We start from the raw sequence: 22,806 nt of genomic DNA, 5'->3' as shown, positions 1-22,806 counted from the left end.
GACGTTATTCACGTCTTGATGACCTCATTTCAAATCCATTTTTCTGTCCAGAGGCAAAATTATGAAACCCTCCACTGTCCAAATACTTATGAATCTGACTGTATGGTGCATATGTTGTGCTCCCTTCAGTTTTGACCTTTTACGCTGCTTGGTAAATTCAGCATGTGGGGTTTGGTTTGCCGACTCATTTTCCCTTTTCCTCAGGTTTGGTGCCTTCTGCTGTCCTTGTGGTTGCAAAGAAGTAAAAGGCAGAATAGTTTTATCCACGTTCTTCCACCCCTTCTCATATGGTCAACAGAAGACAAAACGGGTTACAGTCATGGACTGGATTTGATTTTATCCATATCATTTAAACAGTCAAACAGGTCTTAATCAGCACAACAGCAGAGTTAAGTGAACACTCAGATTGTGGTTCTCATCCTTACTTCAGCAAATCTGCTGTGTATTATTTCTTTGTTTAAAATAAACATTTTTTGGCCTGTGGCCCCCACTGTAAATAAAGTGAACTTAACCATTAGTTGGTATAAACATGCCATGAATGAATGACTTAAAGGGTGCGCCAATTTTTTTTTTTTTTTAATAGATCTTTAATTCATGAAAAAAGATGGCCTAAAAGGACAAATGCAGGTAAACATTGATATACATAAACATCCAGGATGCCTGTTGGATCTGGAAGGTGAAGATAGGATGTAGGGCTGTTTGCAGTAATAAGTAAATTTTGATGTTTCCCAAGCATTTACACAGAACAACTTCTGAAACAAAGCCTTGTATGTAACAGTATCTGCATCTCATACAGAAAGCATGTACAGTAAATATATTTTTGTTAATTAGACTTCTCTCTCACATTTCATCTCACCTCACGCCACTCAAGCTTAAGAAAATAGGGCGTGTCTAAATAAATTACAAATGCTAAGGATGTTCTCTGAACAAGACTGTCTTTTGCAGCAGTATCAAGCAGAAACAACATGGACAGCTAAGTGTAAAAAAAAAAAAGCAATCAAATCTTATGATGAACACCTTTACATAAGTAAAGCTTGAGTGGACAATAGGGGTGTTGCAGTTTGAAATTTTAATTGTAAGACAATTACAGTATTTATCAACCATTTAAAAATAAAAGCCAGCTGGTAAAAAGATGTGTGCAGAGTATGTGTCTCTTTGCACAACCTTCCATATATAACAAAAACTCAAAGGGGGGAAAAAAAATCAAATTCCCGAAATATATTTTTGAGATTTTGTTCTTTTTTATAAAATCTCTTGACACGGGTCGGTATTTATCATGTTATAAAGACAGTGGGCACACATACCAACACGGCTGGTTTAGTTCTGGCCAGCAAGGTCATGCATGATAAAATTACAAACTGCTAGACGTGGCAACTTTTACCACAGGACAAACTGTTTTTAATGTAGCTCGAAAAACAGAAGTTGCTGCAAATATGATTTAAGGTTAATTCGGAGGCAGCCGGGCACAAAAGGGATGTGGTAAGGAGAGTCAGTAGTGTGCTAACCACCAGATCAAATCAATGACACTGCAACAACCCTATTGTGCAACCTGTATTCTGTGGCATTGCTGTCCAAATATGACGATTTTACGCACACACGCTCCAATGACCTGACGCAGACATTAACGCTTGTGACAAGTTAAAAGCTTAGAAGAATTGTTTAGAATATAGGGGAGGAGGAGACAGAAATACACCATGATGTATTCCACTGTTTAAAAGGCAGATATAATTCAGTCTGGATCTTTGAGAGTCCAGAAGATGCACCAAGTACCAAACCCAGGCTGGAATATAATCAGTCATGACCACGGGATATGAATAAATGCTGGAAATTAGCCGTCCATCAAAGCACTGAAACGAGCGATCTACGGTCAAGAAAGTCTGACTCGGCTCATGTGTATAATCACACTTCCATTAAACATCTACTTCTCACCATGGCAAATGTGTTCAGTGTGAGATCTTGCCATGTGTGTATGAAAGGTGATGCATTATGGAGTACTGTTGTACACAGACCCGTCTGGCGTCTAGCTGGGAGGGTAGTACTGATTGTACTGGTTCCAGGGGTTGGAGTAGCTACCGTATCCTCCATACTGCTGTTGCTGAAAATGAAAAAGTGAACAATTTGATGAACACACAACAGCACAAAGCCAATAAGATGTATTTGTTGCATGAAATAATTTGGCAAATTGGAAAGAGGTAAGTCAACAGCATTATTCTTTATCTTAATCATTTACCCAATATAAAGAAGACCTTCATCTTTCACTTCATACAATATAAGCATGAATAAGATATGATTAACTGCACACAACATGAACTACATGCAAAGCAAAGCTAAATCCTGCATACCTGATACCAGTTGCCATAACTTCCATACCCACTCATATCTCCACCCATCACTGGAGGAGGAGGAGGAACAGGAGGCACAGTAGGCGGGACCGCTTGTAGAGATGCTGCTGCTGCAGCAGAGCCATCATCCATTTTACTCATTTTCTCTGGACCATCACCATCACTAGAATGGTTTAAAAAAAGAAAGGTGCTGTGTTTAAAAAAAAAAAAAAAGTACACGAAAACTGAAACGGAGTTTGATGTCCGTTTTTTCACTCACCCGTTCTCTGCTCCACGTTTCTTTGGACCAAGATCATTTAGAAGCTTCTGGTGTTCCTCGTAGATACTCAGCACACTGCAATCACAACAGTAATCAGCTACATTAGAACAGCGAACGCAGCATGCTTATACTCTGATTTGGCCAGTAACCAGATTACTGAACTATCACATAAACAGCCATGTTAATTAACTGTCTCAGATATGCAGGTGTTTCCACAGAATCTTATAGCTAGGGTACGTAATTTTGGAGAAACCTAGTCTGGCTAACGCGACTTCAAAGCTCTGCGAGCATTGGTCTGGCAAAGATATTAAGCCCAACCGTTTCCCAAAGGCGTGGTTGACCCGCCTCCCTGAAATGCCTCAGTTTGCTACTGGTCGAAGCCAGAAAAGGCTGTGACGAAGCTTAAACCAATCACATCACTCTTTCCTCTGACGTATGTGACGCGACGGAAACTGCTTGAGTAACAGGAAGAAGATAAATACCTCCAGGGCTGCTCTTTGCTCCGTTTTCAATGAGAACTTCCCGTTGAATGCTTTCAATACAGCATCTACCGCTGTGTCAAAGGCTTGCCGCTGCTCCATGTTCGTAATGTTTCTAGTGAATGAAGCGCTTCCGGCATAGATTCTGTAAACAATCTATGGCTTCCGGTCGCAGTTCTACTACGTCACTGCCTTGAACATGCCTCTACCCAGGGCCGTTGGAGATGCTCAAAGTTGATTGGCTCCCGATTTTTCGGGAGCTTGGAAGAGCTGGAGATAGCTTGCCTTGCCAGACTAAGCTCGCAACAGGCCCTCGTGTTGCGTCACGCTTAGGATGGGCGGGCCCAGGCTAGGAGAAACCAGCAAGAGTATGCTAGATTTTGAAAGTATCAAACTGAAAAATCCCATCCCCTCCCTCCAGAACACGCGCACTGCTCGATTACTGCTTTCGGACGAGTCCACAACCGACAGCATTTGGGACCGGAGCGAGCGTGAGGTGTCATGGTCATCCAACCACCTCGTTTCTTCACATGTAAGAAAACGCATAACATTATCATAAATGTAAATAACAAACATGGCTGCTGTTGGTACTCACAGCTGTTGACTATCTCACTGGCTTTAACAATGTCTGCCTAGCCTTATGGAAACCTCCAGTCATGCACAGCGAGTGCGCAGGCAGTGTGCGCACAGGTAGGCAGGTAGATAAGCAGGGAGTTCATCTAATGACTTCATTCTGACTGAGTGAGATGACTGGATGGGCTTTGGACAGCCCTGTGACTGCCACAGATGACGTTTTTTATCTTTTTATTCTCAGAGCAATTTATTTGTATCAGGATATAAAAAGAATGTCAAGAAATAGAAAAAAAAAAACTATAAAATGGCCTATCCTAGCTTTAACTCAGGTCACACCAGCACTGATATGAGCGATAAAGAGGCCTGAAGCCAGTCGTTTACAATAAGGGCTGGTAATTCCCAGTAACATGACACATGGGATGATGTGACCGTTTGCGTCTTGAAGTAGATGGGGGCAAGTGGCACAACAATGTTGAGTGATGGTTAATGTTATGCAAATAAAATAAAAAAAAAAACTTGGATTTGGGAATGAAACCATGGCATGTTCCCCCTAGCCTGGGCCCGCCCATCCTAAGCGTGACGCAACACGAGGGCCTGTTGCGAGCTTAGTCTGGCAAGGCAAGCTATCTCCAGCTCTTCCAAGCTCCCGAAAAATCGGGAGCCAATCAACTCTGAGCATCTCCAACGGCCCTGGGTAGAGGCGTGTTCAAGGCACTGACGTAGTAGAACTGCGACCGGAAGCCATAGATTGTTTACAGAATCTATGCCGGAAGCGCTTCATTCACTAGAAACATTACGAACATGGAGCAGCGGCAAGCCTTTGACACAGCGGTAGATGCTGTATTGAAAGCATTCAACGGGAAGTTCTCATTGAAAACGGAGCAAAGAGCAGCCCTGGAGGTATTTATCTTCTTCCTGTTACTCAAGCAGTTTCCATCGCGTCACATACGTCAGAGGAAAGAGTGATGTGATTGGTTTAAGCTTCGTCACAGCCTTTTCTGGCTTCGACCAGTAGCAAACTGAGGCATTTCAGGGAGGCGGGTCAACCACGCCTTTGGGAAACGGTTGGGCTTAATATCTTTGCCAGACCAAATGCTCGCAGAGCTTTGAAGTCGCGTTAGCCAGACTATGTCCCCCCCCCCCCCCCCACACCCAGATGTTTCCATGTCTGTGTTTTCTGGTTCCACATATTAATTCCTACTTGTTCCTGACTGAGTCAGTGATGCTTGCTGTACTGATAGGCTTGAATTCCCAAAATAGATGCCAGAATAAGCAACAGAAATCATGAAAAGCAGACTCAAAGTTTTATTTACAATTTTAGTTTCAGTGGGAAGACATCAGTTTGGTGATCACGCATGGTTTTAAACAGTTACGTCTGTGTGGAACCATGGCAAGAGACAGAAAACTAAAGACAGAAATGCCCAAAAGTAGACCAACACATGCCCCTTTTCCACCAAAGCAGTTCCAGGGCTGATTCGGGGCCAGTGCTTAGTTTGGAACCGGGTTTTCTGTTTCCACTGACAAAGAACTGGCTCTGGGGCCAGAAAAACCGGTTCCAGGCTAGCACCAACTCTCTGCTGGGCCAGAGGAAAGAACCGCTTACGTCAGCGGGGGGCGGAGTTGTTAAGACCAACAACAATAGCAAGACCACGAAAGGTCGCCATTTTTAAGCGACGAGAAGCAGCAGCTGTACAAACGCGAAGTCATCCATTATTGTTGTTGTTTCTTCTTCTCCGTGTTGTTGTTGCTTCGATGTTCGCGCCAAGGTTTATGCAAACGCAGTGATGTAACTGACATATACAGTGACGTAACGACGTATACAGCAACGTAATGACGTGGCTCCGCTTAGCACCGCGAGCGATGGAAAAGCAAACTGGTTCTCAGCTGGCTCGCAAGTTGAACGAGTTGTGAACCAGCACCGGCCCCGAACCAGCCCTGGAACTGCTTTGGTGGAAAAGGGGTAACAGAGCAATTTGATTGACCTGAGGTGGGGGAAGGGGTGGGGGGGGGGGGGGGGGGGGGGAAGAAGAAGGGGACAAAAAGTAAAGAAAAAGCTGCCTGTCTGAGTGCAGGGCAGGACCTAGAACTAGAGTATCAACAACATTAGCAGGGGTGATAGCGTTCCGGCGCCGTGCCGGATTTCCGGCGTACCGTGGCTGGGGAAAAAAAAAAAATCTAGTTCGCCCATTGTCCTGTGTCATTCTGAGATGCGCAGATAGACAGTAAAGGGTATTCGCATGATATGGAACTAGTGGGAAAAAAGTGCCGTCACGGCACGAATTAGACCCATTCATGCCGTGACAGCACTTTTTTCCCACTAGTTCCATATCATGCGAATACCCTTTACTGTCTATCTGCGCATCTCAGAATGACACAGGACAATGGGCGAACTAGATTTTTTTTTTTTCCCCAGCCACGGTACGCCGGAAATCCGGCGCGGCGCCGGAACGCTATCACCCCTGCATTAGTTTAAAAGATAGCTGTGGTGCAAAAGCACACATTTCTTAACTTTCCCCAAATCAATAGCTGGCCTTATAAACAAATTAAATTCATCACTGTTATCCTGAGTAAATTCTGACCTTTGCACCGTGGTCCCAAAATCCTCAGCAAACTGCAGGCCTCTTTGGGAGAAGAGGATCTTATTATCTGATGAGAGAGGTGCAGCTAAAGCTTTGCTCACACATTGCTGGACGACTCCTCCATTGAGCCGCAGATCCCCAGATAGCTCCAGGTCCAGCAGATTCAGGTAGAGCTTACTGTTGTCCTGGACACATACACCCACACACAGCTGACTGTAACAAGAATTAGTGTAACCAGCCTCTAAACTCCTGCAATCTGAATGACTGTTTCAAGTTACTCACCTAACAGAAGGGGTATGAGTAAATCTTTCAACTACTCTGATCTGTGCTCTTTGCTTTTGTCAGATCTTTGCTCCTTCTTCTGAAGAAATGAATATCAATTGTATTTGCCAAATAAGTTGTCCTTGGTCACTGTTCAGACTTGGTGTTAACAAGGCCAATTTATGCTGACAACCCAGTCCTCGCAGACGGTGTCGCAGATAGCGTCTGCGTAGCCCCCCCACCTTAGCAGATGCTCTGCGCGCACCTCCCAAAAATTGTGACCACCACAGAAGCCTCGCAGACAGCGTCGCAGACAAGAGGGCTCTGATTGGTCCACTCTACATCTGCTGTACACGCACTTCCGCTTCCCTACTTTCCCGGTTTGTTTTGTTTTCACGACCGGCATTTTTAAAAACACGAGCGAAGCTGGAGCAGCACAAAGAGCGGTTGATTGAGGAAGTACGGACATCTATACGACTCCAGTTCTAGTCATTATAAAAAAAAGTTCTAGTCATTATAAGTAACCGGAGGATAAACACTCCACTAACCACACCCACCAACTACTCCTAGCGACTTCGCGCCCCCTTGCGTTGTGCCGGTGAATAACATCGCGCACGCCTATACTCCCCGCTCAACAATAAATTACAACTGTCTGCGAAAAGCTATCTGCGAAAGCCTTGTCGCAAGAGCATGCAGAGGCCTTCAGGCGAGCTGATCACAGGTCATTCACACCTGAGCACACACTAAGCACTTGTGATGCTACTCGTCATTTGCTCAAATACATTTCTACTACAACAATAATAAATTATAATTCGTAGTAGTATGTGTGTTTTTAAGGAGGTGGAAATACCATAGGCTAATATTAAAGGAGATACGCAGAGCCATGGCCTCACTTTAGTTTAAAAATGCCTTAAGACCTCAAGAATGGCACAGGAATAGTTTTAAACGTTAATAATAAATCTAATATAGTAATTTTTACGACTAAAGTGATTCATGTAGGTAGCGGTCTGAGTGAATGACCTTGACATCCATAACGTCACAGCAGGAAGTCTATCGGTCTCATCGCCATTTCCGCTATACTAAAACACAGAGCTGACTGCAACACCAATCCTCCATTTTGAGCTAATTTATTGCTATGCCATGTAGATGTGTTGCTGGCCGGTGCAGCAACACGACAGAAGGTGGATTTACGTTGCATTCATGGCCCAAGAATGTTCAAACTGCAAAGATTTGGACGCGTTTTGCAAGAAGTTCATGGACACATTGGGTGGCTACGAAGTGGTCTCTCCTCTGCTCTGCACATTTTACTGAAGACTCATACGAGACCTCTGATCTGTTGAGGAGCTTTGGCTATAAGCCCGTATCGAAAGAGGGTGCAGTACCAACAATTAAAGAAAAAGAAAACGAGAAAAGGAAAGTATTTTTTTAAATTTATTTTTAAAGGAAAGCGAGTTCAGTTGCACCAGTCCTCCCGGAGTGAGCCGAGGGTTGTTGCTAAAACCCGGGACAGAATGGGACGGGACATATCGCTCGGGCAGTGACCTCCCCACGGTTGTTGCTAAAACCGGTGACATCCCGTTCCGTCCTGGGTTTTAAGTAATTGCCTGAGCCAAGCAGTAATGGAGAAAATGGAGAATGAGTGGAGCAGCCGTCTTATTTCTCCACTGGCTATTGCTGCCATCTCACCCTTAAGTGGAAGAAGCGAATGAACAGAGAACTGAACGAACAACTGAAAGTCAGATTGTTTCAAAACAATCAGCCACAAGATCGGCCTTCAAGCAGCGAGAACACAGACGGGTAAGCTCCGACTCACATTTGGATACAAAACAAAAACGACACACGTTGTTTACCTGCATTTAGATTAATACATGTAACTTGTGTGCAAGTTACCGGTATAAGATTATTTAATTTGCTTCAGAATGTGATTGTCTCGGGGCGGCACGGTGGTGTAGCGGTTAGCGCTGTCGCCTCACAGCAAGAAGGCCCGGGTTCGAGCCCCGTGGCCGGCGAGGGCCTTTCTGAGCGGAGTTTGAATGTTCTCCCCGTGTCCGCGTGGGTTTCCTCCGGGTGCTCCGGTTTCCCCCACAGTCCAAAGACATGCAGGTTAGGTTAACTGGTGACTCTAAATTAACCGTAGGTGTGAATGTGAATGGTTGTCTGCGTCTATGTGTCAGCCCTGTGATGACCTGGCGACTTGTCCATGGTGTACCCCGCCTTTCGCCCGTAGTCAGCTGGGATAGGCTCCAGCTTGCCTGCGACCCTGTAGAACAGGATAAAGCGGCTAGAGATAATGAGATGAGAGATGCGATTGTCTCAGTTCATCTGATTATTTAATTAGCCTTTTACGTTTTATCAGTGAAAATGCATGCATGTACATGTATGTTGCACAAGTTATAACACCCATCCTGTTTTAATGAGAGTCAACCCACAATCAATGACATCAAATCAGTCTTAGTTGAGCAAGTCGGTAACGGTATTTCTTACTTTCACCGTAAATTTTTATTTATATGACTTTGGTCTATAGCTGTAAAGGACCTCGGCCTTAAAACCGGTTCCCGCTGTGACATCACGCACTCAGGGATGGCTGGCTCAGCGGGGCAGCTCCAATGCCAACTTTGCGGTCGATATTAACTCTCAAAAATATATATATTTTAATTCCCATTTATGCGGCATACAAGAGTCAAGGATGGAGATACTATCCACTCCTGAATCACTATCACCCCTTCCATAGCCTCTATTCAGCTGCTAAGGACTTGCATCACTGACCTTAAGCAATGGCTGCATAAGAACTGCCTTAAACTTAATGCTGGCAAAACGGAGGTTCTATTAGTAGGTACCAAAAGACAGGTTCAGAATTTCTCCAGTTTTACTATTGATGTTGATGGTGTGTCTATTCATCCTTCCCAAGTTATAAAAAACCTTGGAGTTATCTTTGACTCCACCCTTACGTTTGAACCCCATCTTAAACTAATTACTAAGAATGCTTTCTTTCACCTCCACAATATTGCACGTCTCCGCCCTTTTCTCTTGGAAACCGATGCCAATATGTTGGTCAATGCATTTATTTTTTCTCGTCTTGACTATTGCAATTCTGTCTTTTATGGTCTCCCTGCCACATTGCTCAATCACCTGCAGTACATCCAAAACTCAGCAGCAAGAGTCCTCACGCTCACCAAGCGCACTGCTCACATCACTCCTGTTTTACAGCAACTGCACTGGTTGCCAGTTATCTCTCGGATCAAATACAAAATCCTGCTTTTAACCTATAAAGCTCTTCATGGTTTCGCTCCTTCCTATCTCTGTGAGCTAATTCATTCCCTCAGATCTTCTGACTGTGGACTTCTGACTGTTCCACGTTTTAAACTGGCATCTATGGGTGGCAGATCATTTAGTGTTGCTGCTCCTAAACTTTGGAACTCGTTACCAAAATCACTTCGTGACTGTTCCACTCTTTCTTCCTTCAAAGCTAACTTGAAAACTTTTCTCTTTACCTCACACTATTCTTCCTAGTTTTTTTTCTTTTTGGTGGCAACTCTTTTGTAAAGCGTCCTTGGGTTTGCGAAAGGCGCTATATAAATTGAAATTATTATTATTATCACTCAGAAATTTATTTAAAAAGGTCCTGCGTATATCCTTTATAAAAAAAAAAAAAACCATTTACAAATCCTGAAACATGGTGGACTTGAACCAATTTCTGAGTCCCAAGCTGACGGATGTACAACAGAGGAGTGAATGCGGTACTCTGAAGCACACTAGGCCCACACCTCATATCACTGAACTACAAAAGTCTAAGATACATGGATGCAGCTAATTTCTTACCGGACTGATTTCGATGGCCTCTTGCAGCACGGTGCGAGCCCGCGATGGATTCTTGCATAACTTGTGAAGAAAGCGGGCCAGTTTAATGGAGTAAAAGGCATGAAGGTGTGGCTTATCTTTATTCTCCTCAACTGCCTCCTTTAGCAGTGACTCCGCCTTATCCAGACGACCCACCCTCCTCTCTAGCCCCGCCCTCCGGAGCCGCACCATGGCCAGGCCAGGCATAGCCTTCTCTAGACCTTCTAGGATACGCTGCGCCTCAGAGATATTACCTGCAGGAGAACGTGCCGCAAATTTAAATCTAAAATAAATATTTATCCATTTATTTAAATTTATCAACACTGTAAAATGGTTTCATTTAAATAAAGTTAAATAAATATTGAAATATCAAGGGAAAAAAACCCAAACGCTTTACTGGCAATTACAAAAAACTATCAGTGCTATACTGTTAAACAGAGAATATACTGATATGAAAATGCATCCTGACACATTATTATTTTTGTACTTTATATAGGTGATGAAGGATTTGACATTGAACCCATAAACTCTCCACCATTCATTGTGAAGCGCTCACGTCTGATTATGTTTTGGATCTTAAGTCAGTGGAAACACAAGCTGGTTTTACCAGCATCTCATCAGTACAAAAGTGATATAACTACACAAACAGTCTTGCTCACATTTAATCCTTGTGAGAAAAGTATTGTCTGACAGCCAACATAAGTAACTAGTCACGTTTACTTTTCCCCTCATGGTGTTCCTCACCGTGTCTCTCCTCAAACATGGCCCACTGCAAGTGAAAGCTGTGTTTGTATGGCAGGTGGATCTCACAAGCTCGTCGATATATATTGCGTGTCTCCTCCACACTGTGTGGCTCTAGATAATGCACATACTACAACACACACACAAACAAAATAATAAAATAAAAGTGGCACACTGAAACAAACTCGTGTTCATCCAGATATGCTCAGTTTGTCTTTCTCTACCTTATCCCAGAACTCCTCATAGAATGCACAGGCAATGAGGCAGCGTTCAAACAGAATCTGTACCCTCCTATGGCCAGCGATGCCCTCTTTGACCTCTGAACTCTCCTGACCTTCCACACCCGTCCCCTCAGTGACCGCACGTGCTGCCTCAGCTTCAGCCATCTCCCAGTCCAGGTACGTGTGCCAGGCTTTCAACTGGGTCCGATCCAAAGGCTTCACATGGAAATATGGCCTCTTTATCTGACACAGGGAAGGAGTTGAGGAAAAATAAATAAAATAAAAATCAGGAGCCACAACAAGAAAGCTTTAAATTTTAAAGCAGGAGAAAGACACTGCAATCCTATACAATCCCTTACCGCATCTTCATAGTTCCATCGTTTCCTGACCTCCGCCTCATTCTGCTGATACGTTTCCTCTCTGCTAGCCAAGATCAGCTCCCGCATTTTCTGCACTGCCTCTTCCTATATTGGGGGGGGGGGACAAAAAAAAAAAAAAAAACGCTATCCAACATGACCTGCTAAAATGGCTGACAACATCATCATGAATGTAACACAGTCTGCTGTAATGGTTTTATTGTACAGCTGTTGTCACATCTGGATGTTTGTCAGAACGGCAATTAATCATGAAGGGATTAAGACCAGGGTCAAATGAGACCGCATAGATGAAAATTTCTTGAGAATCATTTGGGAAGACATAATTGGAACAATTTGGGACATGGATGTTAGATAAATGCCACAGTCTGTGATTTGTGAACCAAAGAGCACTCAGATGCCCCTTTTCCACCAAAGCAGTTCCAGGGCTGGTTCGGGGCCAGTGCTTAGTTTGGAACCGGGTTTTCTGTTTCCACTGACAAAGAACTGGCTCTGGGGCCAGAAAAACCGGTTCCAGGCTAGCACCAACTCTCTGTTGGGCTAGAGGAAAGAAACGCTTACGTCAGCGGGGGGGGGGGGGGGGGGGGGGGGGGGGAGTTGTTAAGACCAACAACAATAACAAGAGCGCGAAAGATCGCCATTTTTAAGCGACGAGAAGCAGCAGCTGTACAAACGCGAAGTCATCCATTATTATTGTTGTTGTTGCTGCTGCTTCTTCCGTGTTGTTTTTGCTTCGATATTCGCGCCAAGGTTTATGCAAACGTAGCGACATAACTGACGTATACAGCGACGTAATGACGTGACTCCCCTTAGCACCGCGAGCTATGGAAAAGCAAACTGGTTCTCAGCTGGCTCGCAAGTTGAATGAGTTGTGAACCAGCACCAGCACCGAACCAGCCCTGGAACTGGTGGAAAAGGGGGTAACAGTGTGGCGTATATTAGCTGAAGACACAAATGAATAACCAAATGCAAGTTAGACCAAATTCCTTGCATGGATTTTATGTAAACGGATTTTCACAGTAAATGTGAATTAGTGAAACATTGAAAACAGTAAAACAGCAGAAGAAGGAGCAGGTTCATGAATATAGTTTTCTATAAAAAAAAAATTATAGACATTGCTGTGACATCAGTGCGATGATGGTAAATCACTAGAACATTAACAGTGGGCTGATTCTGACAGTCAACCATCCTGTACATGAATCTCAGCACATGTAGTAAACTAAACTGCAAGTTCATTACCGAATCTTTGCCATCGTTTGCAGGATTGTCCTCCCCGGGCGGCCTCTCTTCCTCCTCGTCAGCTGTAGCATCGGATCCCTCTTTCTTAGCCTGAATCTGATTCTGCCTGTACTCAGCCTTCACCTTCTCGTATTCTTCAGGGCTCAGGACATCCTGGAGTGGATTTGATGTTAAATGAGTCTTTAACCTGCCGGGACAGAACCAGAATCATTTACGTCAGCCTTAAGAGTCTCCAGCGCAACACTCATTTTCTTATGGACTGTGAAAGCAAAAGACAAAAACAAAATTGTGATATTTTGGAGATCTTAATTTTGTAGTGCTGAATTGCAGGTGTTTGACAGTTTACCAATAAGGCTTTGGGTGATAAATTCAGCTGCATCTATATATGAAGGGGGGAAAAAGATCACAAGATACGACAGTAAGAAGAAATATCAGCAAGTTCTTACAAATCTGTGTGTTTGTATGCGGATTTGTGTCTCAAAGTGAACAGCTGTGCAAACAACCCTCTTAAATCCTTCTTCACTTGTGTTGACATACTTTTCATAGTGGGTGCTGTAGAGCTGGGTGGGCACTCTCATCACACGGTCATAGACTGCAGTCATGGCTCTCAGGTCCCCCTGTTCTTTCTCCCATTCTGCGTACAGGTCCCACAGGTGGTCTGAGTGCCAGTCCCAGCCTGCTGAAGCCAGAGCATCCTCAAACACACTGCAGAACAGAGAAAGGATACAGAGCGAAACCATAATATGCAACCCAGACTATTCAAAATTTGTTGAATACTTGAATCTGATTGAGCAGATGATGTGTATTAGTTTTCTACACCAGCAGCTCTGACAGTGTCCTGGCTGCATAGGCTTAGCTAGCGAGCCGTGCAGTCGTGTTTTACACGGCCAGTTCTCAAAAAACATGGCCTATAAATTTTATACTAACCCGTGCTAACCAAAATTTTGTTGTTTTGTTAAGTAATTTTGTGCACTTCTGTGGACATTTTTTGTCAACGGTTTCCCGGGGTGTGCCCGGCGCACATGCTTTCCATATATGGAAGTTAAATCAAGAAAATCTAATTTACCACCAAAAATGTAACGTTCTTATTAGTCAGACTTCGAAATCAGGCTTGAATGGAAGCAAAATACCATGAGTTTTGAGAGGTTCGCTGGTGAAGGTCAGCAGGTTTAGAATGAGTAGGTCATGTATTTAGATAAATATCTTCGCGAGTGGGTGACACGGTGATGTAGTGGTTAGCGCTGTCGCCTCACAGCAAGAAGGTCCGGGTTCGAGCCCCGTGGCTGGTGAGGGCCTTTCTGTGCGGAGTTTGCATGTTCTCCCCGTGTCCGCGTGGGTTTCCTCCGGGTGCTCCGGTTTCCCCCACAGTCCAAAGACATGCAGTTTAGGTTAACTGGTGACTCTAAATTGACCGTAGGTGTGAATGTGAGTGTGAATGGTTGTCTGTGTCTATGTGTCAGCCCTGTGATGACCTGGCGACTTGTCCAGGGTGTACCCCGCCTTTCGCCCGTAGTCAGCTGGGATAGGCTCCAGCTTGCCTGCGACCCTGTAGAACAGGATAAAGCGGCTAGAGATAACGAGATGAGCTCTTCGCAAGTTTTTATCATACAAGCACGATAAACATACTGACAGCAACTTTACACTTTCCTATGTGCCCATTGCCAAATAATAATATATTAGTTTTTAAATTACCTAAATTAGATGAAACCTAAAACTTGTCACCTTCCTCAGTCACACCGGACTCGGCGCGCTGACAGCCCACTTCCGCATTCATAAAAGACTGTTCCCATGGTAACAACATGATAATCACTTTCACTCTTTTGTTTTCGATTGGTTTCTCTTTCGCCAAGATTTACATTATCTTAAATAGTACTTTCATAAACTACCATTACTGAATTTTTTACATTTCAAGTAACTACAGGAAAATTTCCTTTCATTTGTAACTTAATTTCACTTATTTTTAACTCCTGTTTATTGCACTTTTTAACAGAATCAAAATGATTCCTAACATTTTGTGATGTAACATTTGCATTATGGATATTTCGTAAAATCAAAACTTGTTAAAGGTATCTATTATTTTCAGTTGTATATATTTCATAATATTAATCTTCAGAGTCGGCTGAATCTCAGTTGTCATCTTTGTTGTTTATAGTAAAGCTCAGTGTTGGGCACGTTACTTTAAAAAAGTAATTAGTTATAGTTACTAGTTACTTTTCCCAAAAAGTAACTGAGTTAGTAACGGAGTTACTTTGTTATAAAAGTAACTAATTACCAGGGAAAGTAATTATTCCGTTACATTTTGTTCCCCCTCAAAAAAAAAAAAATCAAATTCAATTAGTGTAATCATAATAAAAGTGAATGTTAAATGTGTTTAATGACTGAAATGGACACTTAACAGAACCAATTAGTAATGTTATCTACACTATATTAATATTTTTGTGGGACAATGTGAGATAAGACATCTATCAAATGTACTAATATATTTTTGTAGTTATTAAAATTATGTTACTAATTACTGGCCACTGACGAGGACAAACGCTTTGTTCCTTGACATGCTGTAATGTGCACTGCACGTAAACACTCTTGCCTTTTATTTAAAGTAATGAAAAGTACTGGCTGTATTTCCAGTGTGAAAGCGCAGTGCTGGGCTGACCGCTCGCCATCGCTGGGTCTTCCGATTGAAAGAGCGCGCAGTCGTGCAGTAGGCGTGGCCTACCTACGTACAGTATCTATGTTGCCCAAATCTACTCTGATTGGCTTACTGTGCTGTTGTCTCGTGTCTCCCCGCCCCACACGAAAGCAGAGTAAAGAAAGGCTGAACGAGCAGCGTGCCAGATGAGAACAGCTTTAATAAAGTAACGCACAGTATTTTATTGTAAGTAACGGGAACGGCGTTATAACGATGTAAAAAGTAATTAGTTAGATTACTCGTTACTAAAAAAAGTAACGGCGTTAGTAACGCCATTTATTTCTAACGCCGTTATTCCCATCACTGGTAAAGCTGTATTATGTGTAATAGGACTTGACTGCAGCAATTTCTATTTTGTTTTTGTCTTAATTGCACTAGAAATTATAATTTAAGGTTTCTACTTTTATTGCAGGAATTTGTAGATTTTATTGACAATTACAGTGATTTGTAAAGTTCTGGTTAATGAATAAGAAACTAAACTTAAACTTTGTGATAACATTTTATTACAGTAGTAAATAAAATTTGTGTTAAATGCCTAATAAAATAATTCACACTTAAAATTAATGCTTTCTTTCATTTCTTTTTAAGGCTCAATTGCAGCTCCAGAAGTCACCAGATTGCACCAAAAAAGATGAAATTTTCAAAATTTACACCCACCTCGGGCAGCACGGTGGTGTAGTGGTTAGCACTGTCGCCTTACAGCAAGAAGGTCCTGGGTTCGAGCCCGGTTTGGGCTCCGGTTTTCTCCGCAGTCCAAAGACATGCAGGTTAGGCTAATTGGTGACTCTAAACTGACCATTGGTGTGAATGTGAATGGTTGTGTGTCTCTGTGTCAGCCCTGCAATGATCTGGTAACTTGTCCAGGGTGTACCCTGCCTCTCGCCCATAGTCAGCTGGGATAGGCTCTGGCTTGCCTGCGACCCTGCACAGGATAAGCGGCTACAGATAATGGATGGATACACCCACCCCCGTTGGCGACCAAATTACACTCCCTACTTTCAGAAAAACACTCCCAACCTTCCTGATCCTGGCTAAACCCGTGTCTGGCTGTAATTCAAATTTCAGGTTTATATCAATGATATGTCAGGTTTATATCATTCTAAAACATCTTTTCCACAGCAACAATAAACTCATATGGACTTGTAATCCAAACACTCTGCAGAAACGTATTAAAAACTAATGTACATTTCAATATGGCGAAGTATTCTGGGAGAAGACGTTGATTTAACATTTATAAAAGGAGTCAGAGGTAAATCTGTAACAATAGGTTCTCTCAACCGTCTTATAAGAGGAACTAAAACACTTTGTATATGCTGTTATAGACCCCTTCGCAGTAAACGTCATTCATACGTAAGCGGAAATTGCGCGTGCAGCCTGGACCCAAAAAAGACTCAGAAATGCCTAGTTGTGTTGTCGGGTGTCAGAATCGTAGCAGTGATGGGGTTAAAATGTTCAGAATTCCAGCAGGATCTCACCCATTCAAAAAAAAAAAATCGCCGACGTCTATGACTACAAGCCATCAAACGTGTAGACTGGGATGAGAGCACCATCAAAAATGCGCGGGTTTGCAGCGCCCACTTCATCACAGGTAAGATCAGGCTATTTATTAAATCTTTCTTTTTTATTCTTTCTAGTCTTCGTTTATTGATGTAGCAAAATACTTTGGTAACATTTGTCTGATTAGCTGGGTCATAGTTACACAATGTAATGAATATTGTTAGCATGTTAACTTAGCTTTGCATGCAATTGTGTTTGTAGGAGAGGTCTCGCTTGACTCAAGCAGTCCAGATTTTGTGCCATCATTATTTGTGTATGCCGAAAATCACAATTTTAAAGCAAGGATGGAAAGGTAAAATTGTGTGCCCTCGCTCTAAATGCCAACTTACGCTGACTGCTCTAACCTAGCTCCCGCCCCGTTCAGTTTCATTTCTGCTCTCTGCCTCTCGCTTTTTACGCAGCTCTGATTTCTCTTAGCTGCACTCTTTACACTATCATTCCTTTCATGCCATCACCTCCTGCAAATTGCTGTTTAGTGTTGGTATTTGCTGTTGTAGCTAAAGCCACATTGCCATCACATCACTGGCATAATTTGATTAAAACAAAATGAATATGAATGTCCCATTGTTAATCAAGTTGTACATGCCCGCACATAACATAATCCTATGCGTCTAAAGACTTGTAGGCACGAAGTTTTTCGTGGGTGTACACTGAAGTCTTGTCAATAAGGTACGAGTATATATCTGGCCATTGTATACCAGGGAACTTACTAACATCGTCCGTCCACTCTTTAATTAAATGCGGATCCGGTAGGTGATGTCCACTTGTTAGAGTTAACTTATTTATGTAGCATTCTCGATCTTGTAACGACAATTGTTTGGCATAATCTGACAGCTCATGATGCCGGTCTATGGGCAGCGCCATTGTTTCTGGGTCCAGGCTGCGTGCGCATCCTGGCAACGGTCGGTTTGTTTACAAACATGCGAAGGGGTCTATAGGAAAGTGATCCACTTCAGGGTGGTTGATTATTTTTCTATAACAGTCATGTTTTATTCCTGATGTAATAAACAACAAATTTTACAAATATCTAAAGTCCCAAAAGAAATGCAGAACCTGGTATTCCCATAAACTAGTATAATGTGCCTATTCTTCCATTTTCTTTTCTTGCTTTTACACGTCAAACAAGTAGCATTTAGCTTTTGTAATGTCTATCATTTCCATGCACTTTATCTTACTTGCAAATCCAAAATTTACAGAACACACCTGTGTTCAATTCCTTTAATAAAGGAAGCTGAGCAAACCTGAGCTAGTGCGATACTGCTGGTAACAAGTCAACTTTGTTAGTCCAAATAAAAATGAGCTTGAACTGAGAGTATTTAACTGACAGAGTTAAAAAAAAGAAAAAGGCTTTTCACGTTACCTGCGAATGTGCTGTGTCGACTCGGGCAGGTTCATATTCAGTGTGCCAAGCAGTAGGTTAATGTAATGTATCCACAGATCCACACTGAGAGGGATTACTGACAGTCCTTCCACACATACCTGCAAAAATCAGTATCATGTGCTATTGTTCAGGAATGAGCACAATTTTGGGTTTCTAATTTTCACTGATCTGAAGCCAGTTTACAAAACTGAGGGAGTGGGTATTTATACTGTACATAAAGAACTTCATTCTTGAATCGTTCATCATAAATACAAAACGCAATATGGACAGAGTTTGCAAAATTGCAAAGCATCAATGTTTTCCTCCATACATTTAACAATTATTCCACGAAACTGAGTCATACATGAGCTGATAGCTATAAGCCATGTACGACGAGATTGAGTGGAACAACAGTCACTGGATTTTGAGAAACAGAGCATTTTTATTTTTCGCAAATTCAATAAATAAAAACTTTCTACAAAACTTCCGACAAAATTTCTGCTTAGGATGTAAACAAGCCGGCGAAATGACAGTAGCAATTTCTGAAAAATGCTATAATGATTCTTGAAAAAAAAAAAGTTCCTACCATTATTATTCCATAATAAAAGTGGGGCACTATTCTTTTAGCTATGTCTGTTTCTTTTAAATGCTTGATAATTTTCGGGGTTTTGTTTTCAACTAGTGTTTTTATTTTGTCCTTGGTTCGTTCATCAACACACGCTGCCATTTTGTTTTTCTCTACTCACGGTATATGACCTGATATCATAGTAGTAGAGTGGCCAATCAGAGCGCACGACTGCTCATATCCAGTGAACGTGGATAGAATAATTAGGGATATATAGGCTTTTCCCATGTTTAAAACCCATGCCACCTGCAGTCCACATGGACAGAATTGATAACATGAGAAAGAGTCTGGCGATATAAAAACATTTATTATTTTAATCATCTAGTTGATTATATTTCTTTTGTACAATATGTTAAAAGAGAAGCAACTCGGGCCTGTTTTAAGGTCAAACCTCATAGTACATTCAGAGCTACATGTGGTTTGCTCTTCAAAGGTATGGTGATAAATATGGACTTTAGTTCAGTCTTTTTTCTAAAACAATCTAAGCTCCTATGTCAGTCATATTCAGAACACTAAATGAACACAGACTGCTTGAACGGAAGTTTTTCTATGGTGCTTTTGAGAATAAATGAATATTGTAGTTCATAATTTAAAAAACAAAAAAAACCCTACAAGCTGCAGCTTGAAAAATTAGTAACTAGTGTTTGTTCACTGTATATATTAAAATTTCATGCCCATCAGGAAATTCAGTCTCTTTATTGCATTCCGCACCTCCTCAGCCTTGTTGTTGTTTCCTGCTCGTCTTTCTAAATCTGCAAACTTCTTCCAGTAGCCATAGCAGAGTGGGTATCTTGCCAGGAACGCATTCAGGGCCTGACGAGATGCTTTCAAATGACCCTGCAACAGTTTGAAAATGTTTTGTTCGAGTGCCCAACTGGGACTTAGTTCAGAGTGACATAAGATAATGAAGCAATACTGTTAATAAAGCTTACATGCAGTTCATTTCAATTTGACCTTATTAAACTAACTTCACAGCACTGTTTCTCCTCACCTCTTGTTCACAATATTGTAATAAATCAGTCCAGCTGTTAAAACCCTGTGGGTTGTCATTCACCAGTTTCCACTGTCTCTCAAAATCCACTGGCATTTCTTGGTCCTCCATTTCTTCTTCTTCGGTCACTGGAGGTGCACTATAGGCTAATGATGGATCTGCCATATCTGTTCCTCCCATGTCTTCAGTTACCCCTAAATCAGGCTGGGGAAAGTTAGTGACCTCAGGGGCTTCATATCCTGTAACACATAATTATGTCATTTAAAATATTAACAAGCAACTAATGTAGCCTATGTGCATTATATAGGGCAGCACGGTGGTGTAAGTGGTTAGCACGGTCGCCTCACAGTAAGAAGGTTCTGGGTTCGAGCCCAGCGGCTGGCGGGGGCCTTTATGTGTGGAGTTTGCATCCTCCGGGTGCTCCGGTTTCCCCCACAGTCCAAAGACATGCGGTTAGGTTAAAGGACATGGGACATGAAACATAAATGCACGCTATATCAGTTTCTTTCCATTAAAAATATGAAAAAATTGCATCAACAAATACAAAATTATCTATTAAATTCAGCAAAATCGTTATATTCGTGATGATTATATGGCATTTCTGCTCGAGCTCCGATATGCATATTTTACAACCGGAAGAGCCGCTGTCACGTGATCATACGTCACAAAAACCTTCGGGTACAGCACAAGCGGGTAGATGAATATGGAGAAGTGTGAATCGTGATGATGACGAATGCGACAAAATAGTTTTTGTGTCTTGGATGACAAGAAAATTGTTTCGTTTTTAGAGTGTTTAACGTACATTGAACATCATGGTGTATTGCGATCTCCCAGTCAGTCAGACGCGCTGTCACTCCTGTTAGCAATGTAGCTAGGCTCAGCATGGCCAATGGTATTTTTTGGGGCTGTAGTTAGATGCGACCAAACTCTTCCACGTTTTTCCTGTTTACATAGGTTTATATGACCAGTGACATGAAACAAAGTTCAGTTACACAAATTGAAACGTGGCGATTTTCTATGCTATGGAAAGTCCGCACTATAATGATAGGCGTACTAACACCTTCTGCGCGCTTCGACAGCGCATTGATACCTTCACTCGGAGTTGTACCATTATTTTTTAGACAGGGCGGACGGACCAGGGCATTCGCCCGCCTGGCCGTGCCCGACGAGGAGCGCTCTCGGCCGGCTTGGGAGGCAGACGGCAGCCCCTCCTGGAAGTGTGGTTTTACCATGGGCCTCATGCGGTAAGGCTTAGTATTATAATTTTGGGTGTATCAATTATTGATTATCATAATTCTGACTCGTTTCGCCATTTTGAATGTTTTCATCTCGGACTCTGGAAGCATTGTATCTCAATCAATCTTGAAAAATATCAGCCAAAAAAAAAAAACTAGCTTGCAACGGACTTTAGCTAGATCTATGATGAACTTTCAATGTATGATACAAAAATAATACTTCTTTCAACAGATCATTAGCCTTTGAGCAGAATTGTTTTTAACTTACCAGGATGTGTTATCGAGCCGACCGCTTTCAGTTTCATGGGGATTGAATGAACCCTCACTCTCAATCATCTGACCCGTCAGAGTAAAGACAAGATCTATGTTCATGTGAATTTCCAGCTATCGGTTCGAATTGATAGGGTCGAACTTCACATCTCTGTGAAACATCGGGAATATCACTGTCGATGGTGTCCATTTCGGTAACCTGTTTACATTAGATTCCCAAGCGCTGGCTCCTTGGAAAGTTTTTGTGACGTCACGGGTCACGTGACCGCTTAGCTAATTAACGAATCCTTGTTTTACGCTGTATAAAAAAGTTGAATAATGTGATGATTTTCACATTTTTGACGCCCTGCAGTGATTTAGATGGCATTTCTTATGTCCTTTATACATAATTATACCCAGAAAAAAATCCATGTCCCATGTCCTTTAATATGGGACGGCCTTGGGCTGAGGTGCCCTTGAGCGAGGCACCTAACTCCCAACTGCTCCCCGGGCGCTGTTAGCATGGCTGCCCACTGCTCTGGGTGTGTGTGTGTGCTCACTGCTTCAGATGGGTTAAATGCAGAGAGGAATTTCACAAGTGTGAGATGAATAAAGTTGTGCTTTATTTCTTTATGGCCAAAACATATATTCAATTGTGTGCTTCCCACTTTGTAACAAAAGTTTGGGTGTGCTGGTCAGGTGTCTACATACTTTTGACCACATACTGTACTTGGGTCCAACATTGCACTATTCTGGTAAATTTGATAAGCTTAAACTTAAGGAAAAAATAAACTTTCGTTCTAGTCATATTAAAATGTTTGCAGCTTCCGAATTAAAAGTAGTTTTAGTAACATAAATGTATGATTTTGATGTTTCATGTACAACAAAACTAGGATGCGAAGTTACTCAAAAAAGAAAACAAGATGAATCATCAGACCCATGATACTGAAGCTAAGCTAAGCTAGCTTATTAACTAACCGACCCAAATACATAGCTAACTGATAAATAAAAAACACAAATATTTAATACAGATGTTTAAAAAAACAAACTATACAACATTATAAAAGTATACATGTAGGAATATATTTAAATATACAAAACCTGACGGGTTTATGAATTCCCCGTTGTTGCTAAACGTTTCCGTGCCTTCAGTCGCCATTACGAGGAAACAAATGACGTCAATAATACGCGACAA

General features: G+C 42.2%; 2 protein-coding genes across 4 annotated transcripts in view; one reads left to right on the top strand and one right to left on the bottom strand.

Annotated features, from left to right (window-relative positions):
- ubxn1 (UBX domain protein 1) overlaps positions 1–827 on the top strand; it is an 8,766-nt gene extending 7,939 nt beyond the window's left edge. For both annotated transcript variants that reach the window (XM_060928085.1, XM_060928086.1), the window contains exon 10: positions 205–827. In XM_060928085.1, coding sequence (XP_060784068.1) covers positions 205–245 — 41 coding nt within the window. In that variant the 3' untranslated portion in view covers positions 246–827. The remainder of the gene's footprint in view (positions 1–204) is intronic.
- Positions 548–22,806, bottom strand: si:ch211-114c17.1 (pre-mRNA-processing factor 39). Of its 2 annotated transcripts, none has more exons than XM_060928083.1 (14): positions 22,713–22,806; positions 20,128–20,366; positions 19,848–19,973; positions 18,512–18,630; positions 13,443–13,610; positions 12,906–13,092; positions 11,652–11,756; positions 11,296–11,535; positions 11,075–11,201; positions 10,313–10,584; positions 6,233–6,417; positions 2,602–2,676; positions 2,343–2,505; positions 548–2,095 (listed from the first exon to the last, which is right to left on the bottom strand). In XM_060928083.1, exons 1-14 carry the CDS (start codon positions 22,768–22,770, stop codon positions 2,021–2,023), a joined length of 2,139 nt encoding a protein of 712 aa, XP_060784066.1. In that variant the 5' UTR covers positions 22,771–22,806; the 3' UTR covers positions 548–2,020. The 2 variants fall into 2 exon arrangements, with proteins under 2 accessions (XP_060784066.1, XP_060784067.1); XM_060928084.1 differs by lacking the exon at positions 22,713–22,806 and adding an exon at positions 20,475–22,692.

This window comes from Neoarius graeffei, chromosome 8 (assembly GCF_027579695.1).
Source record: "Neoarius graeffei isolate fNeoGra1 chromosome 8, fNeoGra1.pri, whole genome shotgun sequence".
Taxonomy (NCBI): Eukaryota; Metazoa; Chordata; class Actinopteri; order Siluriformes; family Ariidae; genus Neoarius; species Neoarius graeffei.
Note: the sequence above shows the minus strand (reverse complement) of the source record. Positions and strands in the feature narration are given on the sequence as shown.